This window comes from Drosophila mauritiana, chromosome 2L (assembly GCF_004382145.1).
Source record: "Drosophila mauritiana strain mau12 chromosome 2L, ASM438214v1, whole genome shotgun sequence".
In the NCBI taxonomy this organism is placed as follows: Eukaryota; Metazoa; Arthropoda; class Insecta; order Diptera; family Drosophilidae; genus Drosophila; species Drosophila mauritiana.
The window spans coordinates 21,615,812-21,627,144 of record NC_046667.1 but is presented as its reverse complement, the minus strand read 5'-3'; the positions used below and the strand labels follow the sequence as shown (position 1 = coordinate 21,627,144).

At 38.1% G+C, this 11,333-nt stretch overlaps 2 protein-coding genes across 8 annotated transcripts; one reads left to right on the top strand and one right to left on the bottom strand.

Moving 5' to 3' along the window:
* The first annotated feature begins 4,736 nt into the window (after nt 1-4,736).
* LOC117150664 lies at nt 4,737-8,409 on the top strand. 6 transcript variants are annotated; one of them, XM_033317658.1, is made up of 9 exons: nt 4,737-4,963; nt 5,033-5,152; nt 5,213-5,249; nt 5,304-5,395; nt 5,456-5,751; nt 5,815-6,373; nt 6,424-6,462; nt 6,713-8,006; nt 8,080-8,409. In XM_033317658.1, exons 1-8 carry the CDS (start codon nt 4,846-4,848, stop codon nt 7,621-7,623), a joined length of 2,172 nt encoding a protein of 723 aa, XP_033173549.1. In that variant the 5' UTR covers nt 4,737-4,845; the 3' UTR covers nt 7,624-8,006; nt 8,080-8,409. The 6 variants fall into 6 exon arrangements, with proteins under 6 accessions (XP_033173549.1, XP_033173545.1, XP_033173547.1 ...); XM_033317655.1 differs by having other exon boundaries at nt 4,765-4,781; nt 4,833-4,963; nt 5,456-6,373; nt 8,080-8,408; XM_033317654.1 differs by having other exon boundaries at nt 5,456-6,373; nt 8,080-8,408.
* Nucleotides 8,410-8,702: 293 nt separating this feature from the next.
* On the bottom strand, nt 8,703-10,290 carry LOC117150384. Of its 2 annotated transcripts, XM_033317246.1 has the most exons (4): nt 9,361-10,290; nt 9,131-9,289; nt 8,932-9,079; nt 8,703-8,774 (listed from the first exon to the last, which is right to left on the bottom strand). In XM_033317246.1, exons 1-3 carry the CDS (start codon nt 10,288-10,290, stop codon nt 8,972-8,974), a joined length of 1,197 nt encoding a protein of 398 aa, XP_033173137.1. In that variant the 3' UTR covers nt 8,703-8,774; nt 8,932-8,971. The 2 variants fall into 2 exon arrangements, with proteins under 2 accessions (XP_033173137.1, XP_033173138.1); XM_033317247.1 differs by lacking the exon at nt 8,703-8,774 and having other exon boundaries at nt 9,022-9,057.
* Between the last annotated feature and the right edge of the window lie 1,043 nt (nt 10,291-11,333).

Genomic DNA, 11,333 nt, shown 5'->3' with positions numbered 1-11,333 from the left:
CCTATCATGCGGAAAACAGACTAAGAAACTGTATATTAATATTTATAAACAAGTCTTGTATCACTGTCTGTCATTTCGGCATTCAGGTATTAACCCTGAGATTCCAGGTGGGATGTTATAATTTTAGATATTTTTGTGGAGCGCATTTAAGATATTTCTGATAAAACCCGTCCTTCAACGTTATTTTTTTACATACTTTAACTGCAGTCGCTTATTAGTTTGTGGAGCAACCCACACGGCCATAAGTATTTAAAATTAATGGTGGCACTTCAACATAATCTTAAAGCCCATGGCACCCAGAATGTAAAGGGACCACTCTCTGAAAGGAAACATTATGTTTTCCTTCGCTGTGTGTTGTGTTGGCTCTGGCACCCCTAAGATGCTGTCGTGACATATTTATAAAGTTCAATTATCATAAAATGCAAATGAAATCGTCATGGCCCAGGAAACGTCAACCTAAGCGGCAGTTGGAAACCTTTCCCCACCAATACGCCCTTACCTCCAATAAAACAAGCCGAAAAGACGCCAACCTTGGCCCCTGGACATGACCCCAACCAAGCAATTTACTTGCGACATCCGCCAAAACAGAGACTTTCCTTTGACCTGAGGTGGAGCTCCCGAAGAGTACAATGCCAATGTCAGCGCGCGACATCTGGCTGGGGCTTGCTACTCTACTCCGGCTAAATTTTATCTGACGACTAACGCTATTAAAAGAAATTACGCTCAAAACTAAATTGCGTCCTTGTTAAAAAGGGCGCACTTAGAAAAAAGGGACTTAAAATCCAAAACAGTAGAATTGTATCGTCCTAATCATATACATATTTAACTAAAGTCGATTTTATCGGCTATACTATACTTGGTATCTCATATACCAATGATATATACTTGGCTAGTGGGAGTGCTAGGATTTTTTTGGCGTTGCAATAAAAAATGGCCAGAAAAAAAAGGAAAATACAACAAAAAAACGTGCAATGTTGTGGACGTGACAGCTTTCTCTTTGGAATCGGTATGCCTAATTTCAGCTTTCTAGCTTTTATAGTTTCCGAGACTACTGATCCTGATAATGAATATATAATATTTTCAGGGTTGAAAACACTTCCTTCAACGAATATCTTACTCTGCGAGTAACGTGTATAAGAACTAGAGAGTTCCTCGTGGTCCTTGTATTCAACCAAAAGAGTTCAAATCCAAATCCATATGGATTGGCAAGTCTAATAATATAAATTAATGAAAGAGAATGCTATAGTCGACTTCCCCGACTATCAGATTCCCGTTACTCATCTAATGGAAGTGAGGACGCGAAATTTCATAATTATTCTGGCATATCGAATAATATTGAAGAATAATAAGAAGAATAGGCTTGGCAAAAAAACAGACGGACGCACAGGCCAGATCGACTCGGCTATAAGAATATATATACCTATATAGCCGGAATTGCTTCCCTCTACATGTTGCATACCTTTCGACGAATCGAGTAAACCCTTTTACTCTACGAGTAACGGGTGTAAATTCAACATGACTATTACAACCGCGGGTGTACCAGATTGTTATTACCGAAACATATATTTTATATAATTATGTTCTGTGAAAATTTGGTTCAGTGCCTTTGGCGAAGATGGGAGTAATATCTAAGGTGCACCTCCGACAAGACCGAAATGAAAAACGATTATGGCTCGGCCTCGACCCGGGCAAATAAACAAATGCCAAAGAACAAGAGGAAAACTTTTTACCTGTTTGCCATGTTGATATTTACAAGTCCTCTGGGACAGCCCCTTCACTTGCCTTCCGTCAGGTAACTTCTTTGCCGCATTGCGTTTTTTGCGCTATATTCATTGATTGCAGCATTTGTTTCTCGACTTGTCTGCGTCTCGCCTCTTGCCGACTTTTGCTTGTACTCTCGATTAACCTTAATATGTTTCTGTTAGTTTCGCGGGGCTTTTGGCAGGGTGCCCCAAGGCAAGGGTCACCCACCCATTGTAGTAATACAGTCAGGTAATTTGGTGAAAATTAATGCTGTTGCTTCAAGCGGTTATTCCCAAAAGGGAACAGTCCGTGATGTAATCTAGAGACAACGTTTTAAAGTTTTTGGGGTGCTTAAAGTGCAAATTAAGGCTTACTTTAGATACTTGTTACTCAACTAGTGAGATCGACTCGGCTATTGATCCTGATCAAGAGTATATATACTTTAAATAGTCGGAAACGCTTCCTTACACACTTTTCAAAGAATGTAGTATACCCTTCTACGCTACGAGAAACGGGTATAATCACACGGCTCACACTCGACACACACACAAATAACAAACACCATCTTATTAACCGTGAAGCATCATTTTTAACAATAACAACTCAATAGAGCTCCTTTCAAATCCCACACCTCAAAACATGTTGAATATCCTTAAATACGTTAAAATCACCACCACCATACATATATAATCCGTAATCGAATTCGTAAGAATTTTACGATTTCGATTTGAAATCGCAAAATCGGTGCTCCGGTTGAATTTTCAATGTGTAAAACGGCCACTTTTATCTGGCCAAAATGAAAATTAAATGCCTCTTTTTATATAAAATCAGATATTATTAACTAAGGTAAAAAATAGTTTACTCAGTGATCTATTGATTTTTATTCCACATCACCACAAGATCATTCTAGTATTTAGATATTTTATAATATTATTTTATTTCTGGCACCACCTCTAATTTGACAAACAAAATTTTCCCAAAAATGATCGACTTGGCAAAGCTAACGCGAAGGTTGCCACAATGTTCGCGAAACGAAACAGGCAGGTAAAAATACTTACCAAATACAAAGGAATTCATTAATTCATTCTAAGGAGGTGCTCAAGTGTTGTTCGTAAGTAATGCAATTCCTTAAATGGTAAGAAAGTAGTTGTGCCCGCTCGATTGTCTGGAAAACAGCTGTTTACTCATGAATACAAACAGTAATTTCTGCCTTCTCGTGGCTTCAAACAAGCAAGTGCAAATGCAAAATATATTCACGTTGTTTGATTTTGGCAAACAAAATAAGTCAGCTGTTTGAGCAGAAACAAACGGAACACTCCGATAGCAAAAATTTTGCGAAAACCAGAGCACCTATAAACAAAATCGAAAGATTTTGCCCAAATCTAAATCTTTATTCAATATGATATTAACCCTAAAAGTATGCAGGGGTTTTGATTTTGGATTAAGCTTTCTACTTTGTAAGCCCAGGGGTAAGTTATCCGATATCAAATATATAGCTCAGCTATAATTTATCGGACTTATCCCTTACTTCCAATAACGTTTTTCAAAGCTCACGGGCACGGCCTTTCAACATTTTTCGAGCGATTACTTATTTTTCTCGTTTTATTGTGAAATAATTATTTGTCACCTCTACGGGTTACAGTTTCATATTTGAGAACACCATAGTGGAAGCTACGTTCAAACCATTTTTGGCTCATTTTGGGTGCACATAAAAAGATAATTATTGTTGCAAATCCAATACATATGTTCCTAAAATTAGGCATATCTTCTAGTCTAGGCACCCAGCTCATACCAGTCTATCACAGTTCAAAAGGGTATTCTTGAAGATTTGATTGGTGGCTATCGACAAATTAATGAACCCTAACTTCAGTTGGTGTCCGTGAGATAGTCACGTGTCCCAAAGTTGACCGTCTAAGCGTTGCCTTCCCATAGCCATTTGAGCCGCAATTGATATCAACACAGCAACAACATAAATTAGCATCACGCCACGTAGGGCTTAAAGAAATGTTCCACCACGATCTGTGAATTTTTCCCATCGTCGAAAGTTTGCCGAGATCAGGTCGTTCTGAGCCAGTCTTAATTAAAAGTCGTCACATACATTTTTGTATATATTATTTTTATATAAGTTCTGATCTGAAATCTGAAAGAAATTATATATGTAAAGTGAAATTAAAGAAAGTAAAGTCCTGACGTAAAGTTAAAACAAAAGAAAAAAATAAGAAGATGGAAATTTAAAAATAAATCAATTTAATAGAAGCAGAACTACAACTTAAAAAACCCTTTCTTTAAAACAAATTTATGTTTCATATCATTTTATTTGTGAATGTGTTAATAAAAACATAATACGTTTAAATTGAAGAAAAAATTTGTATATGAAGTGGATAAATTTAAAGGGATACACTCAGAAAAACCAAATACGAATCTAACACTTACTTATATGCTATACCTACTAAAATTATAATTTTCTTTTTCACTTTATACCTTCCTATTTACCATTGTTATTATTAGCACGTGCGACCATCATTCCGTGTTAACCTGTGCTCAGAAATAAAAATACATCAAACTTTTGAGATATAGTTTCTATGAAAATAGAGCGTGAACATTTCATAAGCCCATATTACTTATAAAGAACGATTAAAACCGTAATGACATTGTAAGAATTTGAATATTATTAGTTCAATAGTAAAGTATTTTAGCGAATTGATATATTCTTTTGTCGAAGTTTTAAGTCAGTGTAGAACGACCGTTGGAATAATTAAACAGTGAAGAACCCACAATTTAAACGTATGGCAATGGAATCAACATATCATTTGCTAAAGTATAAATATTACACAACACCAAATGGGCTTTTCAGACCTGACAGATATATTTTCTTTCAAATATCGGCACTCTCAGTAACGCCGATAGTTTCCTCGCTAACAAATCATATTTGCATGGCAACTCTAACGGTGCTGTCAAGCTTCATAAGGTGGCTACGTTCTGCACGTCATATTTAGGCACAAGATAATTTGAATAACTTATTGCTAAATTGCTTGAAGGTGAGATTTCTCGGAAGGAAGATTAAACCATTCTTATAAATGGTTTTCAAGTTCTGCAAATAAAATGTCACATTCTGAAGAAAATGAAGACAAAGTGATCCCGCTGACAAACCTGGAAAATGCACAAAAGGAAGATGAAAAAGCATTTAGATATTCAAGGCGCAATGGACATCACACCATGGGTAACGTAGTTGTATTTGGAATGACTTTTGTAAGATTTGTAATTTTTAAACATTGGGTGCAACCATTAGCCGCAGCTGCTTCGTCCGTGAATCTTGGGATAACTGAGCCATCAGAGGCTTCGCAAGACATTACAAAACACTGGATGCAATGCTGTGCGGCCAATGAAAAAGCAAGATGCCTTTGTTTTGGTGCGGATATATTAAAAAAATCAATTAATAGCCTTCTCAAATACTACACATTAATTTCAGGTGATGCAACCAGCAGAACTTTATCAAAAAGCTTAAGGTATGTTCATTCCGCCTTTATAAACAGTACCCTTAATAACTCGATGTATTTCAGTGTTCGAAAAGCAGTCCCGCAAACATCTTCCAGCCAATCCAGTTTTGTTTACAAACCATTCGATTATACTCTTCATGGCTTAACGGATTTCGGTAAGAGATGTAATAAGTAACCTTTTTAGCTCTGATTCTTAAACTTAAATTCCCTAAAAGATTCCACTATGTCTTCTGCGCGAACGTCTAGTTCGCAATCCCAAGAATTATTAAGGAAAGAAAATTATAGATTTGAAAGTAGTGCTACAGGCCTAGACGACGACGGTGATTCCAATGACATATTTTGCTCCACAATGAAAGACCCCCAGGATATTCCAACATTTTTATCAGATGAGTGCGAAATTGACAATATGGATAGCCTAAAAAAAAATAAGAATCCCCAAAACAACAGACCTGCGAAATTCACGATAACTGCTTATGAGGACAATGCTAAAGATCATTTTTCGGACCTTGAGGTGGACAACTTAATAGACGGAAATCACAAAAAAAATAATATTGGAGTAACACTGAAAGCGCAGCAAAATCAAGTTCAACCTGTGGACAAGGGCTTATATGTAAAAGAATCCGAGAAGGGAAGCGATCACTTCATCAGTCAACAGCAAAAAAAGAATATATTGGAACCAGGTGAATTATCCGAAGATGACACCTCCGAAGCGCAGAAGGTTCGATGTGCTTACAAGACATCAGATGTGGAAGATGGTGAAGTGTCCTACGAAGGTTTGGATGTTCCGCATAACTTGATTAAGAAAACGTCACTTTGCCAGTTTGATAATACTATTTTTAAAAAGAGAAATATATCGGTGGAGAAGAAAGTAAGTAGGTTAGAGTCTTGTGAGCATGATCAGGTTGAATCTGTTGATTTGGAAGATGGCGAACTTTTCGGAGAAGATAATGAAGTCTCAAGTAGTACTATTAAAAAAGAGGATAACAGAATGCCCTTTTGTCGCTATCACATCCGCAACTCCTGCATTTGGGGCCAAAATTGTCGGTTTCGCCATCCAAATTTGAACAGACTGGGAAAATATGTAATGTTTGAAAAAAAATGTCTGCCAGTGCCTACAGTGACTTTTCCGCCAGGTAAGTTACACTTTGAAAGTGCTCATCAAAACTTGTGAAATTTTTTTTAGTTTTAGTTAAGGAATTAGAGAAAATATGTATTAATACAGGTAAATCTCAAATTCATTATATAATTAACATTAAACATATCATAAGACTTTTTAAAACCGAAAATATCAATATGCTGTGGTAATAAAGGGATATTTCGTATATCCCTTTCAGTGGATATTATAAATTGGCAGTTTACAACGCGCAAAGGGAGTTATATCCAACCCCACAAGTAAAAGCTGATTTTGATCTGTTTTAATACAAGTTACAAAGAAACTTATTTTTTACCAATTTATTTTCCTTTTCACATAGTGTGGTCAACATGCGTCTTACCAGCTAGGGATACCTACCCAATGGCAGTGATCGAGACAATGTCGAGGATGCCTGAGAGCCTAGATATATCGTTCGGCATGAACAACATGGATAACGATCCCTACTACACGCAGAATGAGCCAGAGGTGGACAAGCGTGCTCCACTTCTTCCAACGCCGACCTTCAGTGAACTATTAACAGAGCAGGAGCAATATCATAACTCATTGGCAGGGAATCGGTCTGTCCGTACCCCTTCGCCCGCTAGATATTATCGGAATCTGCGATCTACTGTTCAGGCAAATAGATCGTCCTTCTCGACGTGCTTAGAGAAACGAGATCGCTCTCCAAGACTGCCTAGATACTCTGCCAGCAAAAATCTACAACCTCAAATTTCATTAAGCAATATACGAAGACCTTCCAGCATAATTGTACGGCTCGAACGAAAACGACAACGACTTAGCGACAGCACTTTCAGTTCTAGCGACTCCTCTGAGTCTTCTAGCTATGAATCCACCACAGAAAGCACAGATGATGTTTCATCTTTCTCCGAATCTGATGCACGGGGTGAAAAAAATAGCTCATCTTCATTGGGAATACCGATAAAAAACATGAAACGAAACGAAGAAAAGTTCTCATCTGATGCAGTTGCTAAATTTACCGCAAAACGACCACACTCTTCAAAATTCAGGAATCAAAAACAAACTTTTTCAAAGCTGTCGACGAAAACTCCATTAAGAAATCCGCCAAATGTGTTACCCAGTGCACCGAAGAAACCTCACAGCATATTGGAGAGCTCTTACAGTATCAAAAAGAAGCAGGATCGCCAGAAACGTTTGCTAATGCAACTGTTGCGCGTAGAGCAGCAAATAGCGAAGAAGAAGAAGCATCGAATGAAAGCATTTAAAGAGTAATCTTTTAAATTTCGAATCGTAATTTAAGTTTTCTAATAAAACCAAATTATCATTCAAAATGTTAAACGATGGATAAATGAGTGCTTATGTTCTCGAAAAAGTCGCTAACAAATCATGTTGCACATATTCGGGGTGTATTATTTTAGAATGGGATGTATGCTAGAAATAAGTAATAGGAATTAGCAATAAGTAAGCTGTGGAATCACCCCTGAACGTGTGCAATTTCTGAGCATGCAAACATCCAGTTGGCACAGGCGACATGTCCATAAACCACGAACACCATGCCTAATGGAATGCATTTGGGGTCTAGGGTGTTGCAGCGCCAACATTTACAACTGAGTGCAACAGGAGAAAGCATCTGCAGCACCCAAGTGGGAGTGTATGTATGTAACTTCTGCTAATATCCATGTTAATATTATTAAACATTATTTATGGATTTGTTTAATTTGTATTTAGTAACGCTTCGCCAGGAAACTCCGGCTACGTGACTCCCAGCTCCAGCCTCCGGGGTAAAACTTAAGATCTGCGGTCGTCTGCTCTTCCTACGCCGTCTGCCCTGCCAGCTGAGCCAAATGTCCGCCACACCCTCTCGCCCCCCTTTCTTTTCGACCCAGCATCGTCGTTGCCGTAGAGGAACAATTACACTGGTTTGCCTAATGAATTTATCTGCTCATCAGCATCTCTATAGACCTGTATGCATGAACTGGTTGGTGCACCAGCCTGGGCGGGAGTGGGTCGTATGGTTGGATGGTTGTTGGCATCACAGTAAATATTATGTAGATTTTCACACACGAATTATGTTTATTTGCGGCATTCTGCGAGATGTTGTCTCACAATATATGATTTTGCTCGTGTGGAAAGAAAAGAAACTGTACGCAAAGCGGTTGTACTGTCTTGTATCGTATTTACAGGAATGATTTCAGGTGCATAATATTTGTAATGCTGTTTTAAGTTCCAATGTTCAGAAATCCATTCAAATCAATACTACTCGATAATATGCATAATAAAACTCATTTCCGTCTCCGACTTATCAGCGGTCAATTTATACAGAAAGCTGTACTTTCCCGGAGTTTGCTCATCTCTAGCGAAGTCGCACAAATTTCTGTTTGAACCATTTTATTAGCAACTTAATAGTGATTTGTTGCTCCATCCTGTTTCAATCTGGCAAGCAAATGAATTTATGGATTAAGTTCGCATATGATGGTAATTAATATGAACTTACCGAAGTGGGACGGCGGCAAAACGAAGACAAAAATATAAATATATATATTTATATAGACCACTTTATTAACGGCTTGATATACATACCTACAGACCGACCATTCCGTGTAATATAAGCAATATCTTTTTAATTGTCGTCGGTGCTGCTGAACTCTTCCTTTAGCAACAAAATTTCGTCTTCCAGATAATGAACAGTCACAATCAATGTTATTACTATGATTTGAAGGCATACCATCTGTAAGTACCGCCTATGAAAGCTATTCTCGATCAAATCGCAAAAACTTACCAAACTGACGTAAATAATATTTGGCTGAAAGGGTCCACCAAACATAAAACATTTTTTTTTAAGAACGCCTCTCAAATCTTTTGCGATAGGTCGCAATTTTTTTGAAAACAGTTTCCTCTGGGCCAGCAATAAATCTATAGCCTCAATAAAGTTTCGCCGCTGAGAGATTCATTCGATTAGTTTTCAATATCTAAACAAAAAAATGTATATGAATATTGTCTCTATTTTACCTCGTTCTCCATCATAAACAAAACAACCATCAGACAGATGTAATCACTGGCTATAGAGGCATATATGGAGGCATTTGCCGCATAGAAGATTCTTCTCTTGCGATCCTCGAACAGAACGTACCAGGTATTCCAGTAGTACGTAAGCGTATAAAATCCTCCCAGAAGGCAGTTTGCGTGCATTGCAAAAAGAAACAGCATAGAATGTTTTAACGACTGGGCGAAAATGCAAAAATTGGCTTCCAGAATCTCCAGTTTTGTCTTTAAATTTTCCAAGCTTTCCGTGGAAACCGTAAATAAGGCGGAGGCAATATTGCCCGGGTCCTTCGTCAAATTAGCCCTTAACTCCTCTCCGGCATTTTTCTTAAGCTCTTTTAGCTGTCCTCTACTCAACCACGAGAGAACAGTGTACAATCTTACTGACCCGGCTAAAATGAAATGCGGCAAGAGCAGAGCCATCCCAAGCATAGCATCTGGCAGAGGGGGTAGCTCGAACTTCATTTCATATGCTATGTAGGCCGCGAAACAGAAGAGTATACCAAAGGTTGAAGTCAGTAAGAGGTAGGCCAAGGCTTCGTCTTGTGTGAATTGGGAATTCCTAGATGGCAGAGCCTTCAACAGGGAGTTAATTGCGCCCACAGATTTCACCGAAGAATATATGGCATAAGCGAACGCTTTCGCTCCCAAGGCAAGCTGCACCCTGATTAATCCAAATAGAAAGGGTGATATATCTTTCAAAACTTTTAGTGTAGATGACGACTTATCGAAATGCTGGGAGAAGCACGCGGCATAAACAACTCCGAGGACAAATATGTAAACTACACTGGGCAGGGACAATCGGAATCGATGCGACTTTTTTTCAAACCAATGCCTTTGATAACCCATAAGTAAAAGCACGACATTTGTTGTCCTCAGAACGCGGGAGGTATTCATGGTTTACTTATTTTCAAAGCTACCGACTCGCCGACCGAAATGATACTGGTGATCTCGGTTTTGGGCAACAGAGCTTAACGGTAAATCAAATTTGAGATCTTGTCTGGCTATCGAGTTGCGACGAACCACGGTAATTATCGCAAAAACCGGTCACGATACCGTTTTTGGTAATTACTTTAAGGCAGAAGCTTTACAAATATGAATGCTTAATTTTAGACCGTTTTGGAACATTAGCTATGGTACATACAAAGTACTGAACACAGTTCTCAGCTAGCGAGAGAGCTTAAAAAATATATTTAAGAAAATAAGCAATTTAAATTGTTCTTTGGCATATCAAATAAACTTTTTAGCTTTTATAGTTTCCGATATCCACAGGATTGAACACGCTCTCCTTTATATCGAATTTAGTTCACCATTCAACTGTACCAGCAATATACATATGTACATATGTAAATAATCCGACTTGCATATGTAAGACTATATGCTTTACACATAGAGTTTCTAAAACATTCGCCGAAATAAATTATTTTAAATGAAATAATCTGAATCGCTACTACTAAAATTCTAGGTAATTAGTGTTCTTCATTTAGAAATTCGAACCGTTAATAGAACCAAAAGTCTACAACAAGAAAAGATTCCGGCAAGCTAATACAAAGTGTACACATGTGGGTGTGTCAATAGACGTTAGCGTTGCATGTCGGTAAACTAGAAACGGCTTCCTGGGACAGATGTCTTGTGTGGCTTCAACACCGCCATGTCAACATTAAAAATTAGAAACAATTAAAAAGCCTTCGCCGGCGTTGGCCCGACTTATGTAAATATTTGCCAGCTGTGTAAGATTTCTAGAACTCAGCTGCAGAAGAAGAACATCTTCCGCCTACCGTGTTGATTTTGCCAGACGCAAAAGGCAAACAGGCGTGTACCAAACTGAGATCCGATGAGAAGAGGATTGGGATTGCGTTTTGAGCAAAGGGCGGCGTCTTTTGCCAAGTGAAAACCCTCCATCACCCAACCATATATTTGAAAAATTGTTATTGGCAAAC

Excerpts from the sequence above, each read along its gene's own strand:
- LOC117150384 (XM_033317246.1), bottom strand. The coding sequence starts at position 10,290 with ATGAATACCTCCCGCGTTCTGAGGACAACAAATGTCGTGCTTTTACTT. Across the intron at positions 9,290-9,360 it reads TGTTTATGATGGAGAACGAG|CGGCGAAACTTTATTGAGGC; the intron begins GTAAAATAGAGA and ends TGAATCTCTCAG. Across the intron at positions 9,080-9,130 it reads ATATTATTTACGTCAGTTTG|ATGGTATGCCTTCAAATCAT; the intron begins GTAAGTTTTTGC and ends CGGTACTTACAG.
- LOC117150664 (XM_033317654.1), top strand. The coding sequence starts at position 4,846 with ATGTCACATTCTGAAGAAAATGAAGACAAAGTGATCCCGCTGACAAAC. Across the intron at positions 4,964-5,032 it reads CAATGGACATCACACCATGG|CCGCAGCTGCTTCGTCCGTG; the intron begins GTAACGTAGTTG and ends TGCAACCATTAG. Across the intron at positions 5,396-5,455 it reads TCATGGCTTAACGGATTTCG|ATTCCACTATGTCTTCTGCG; the intron begins GTAAGAGATGTA and ends ATTCCCTAAAAG.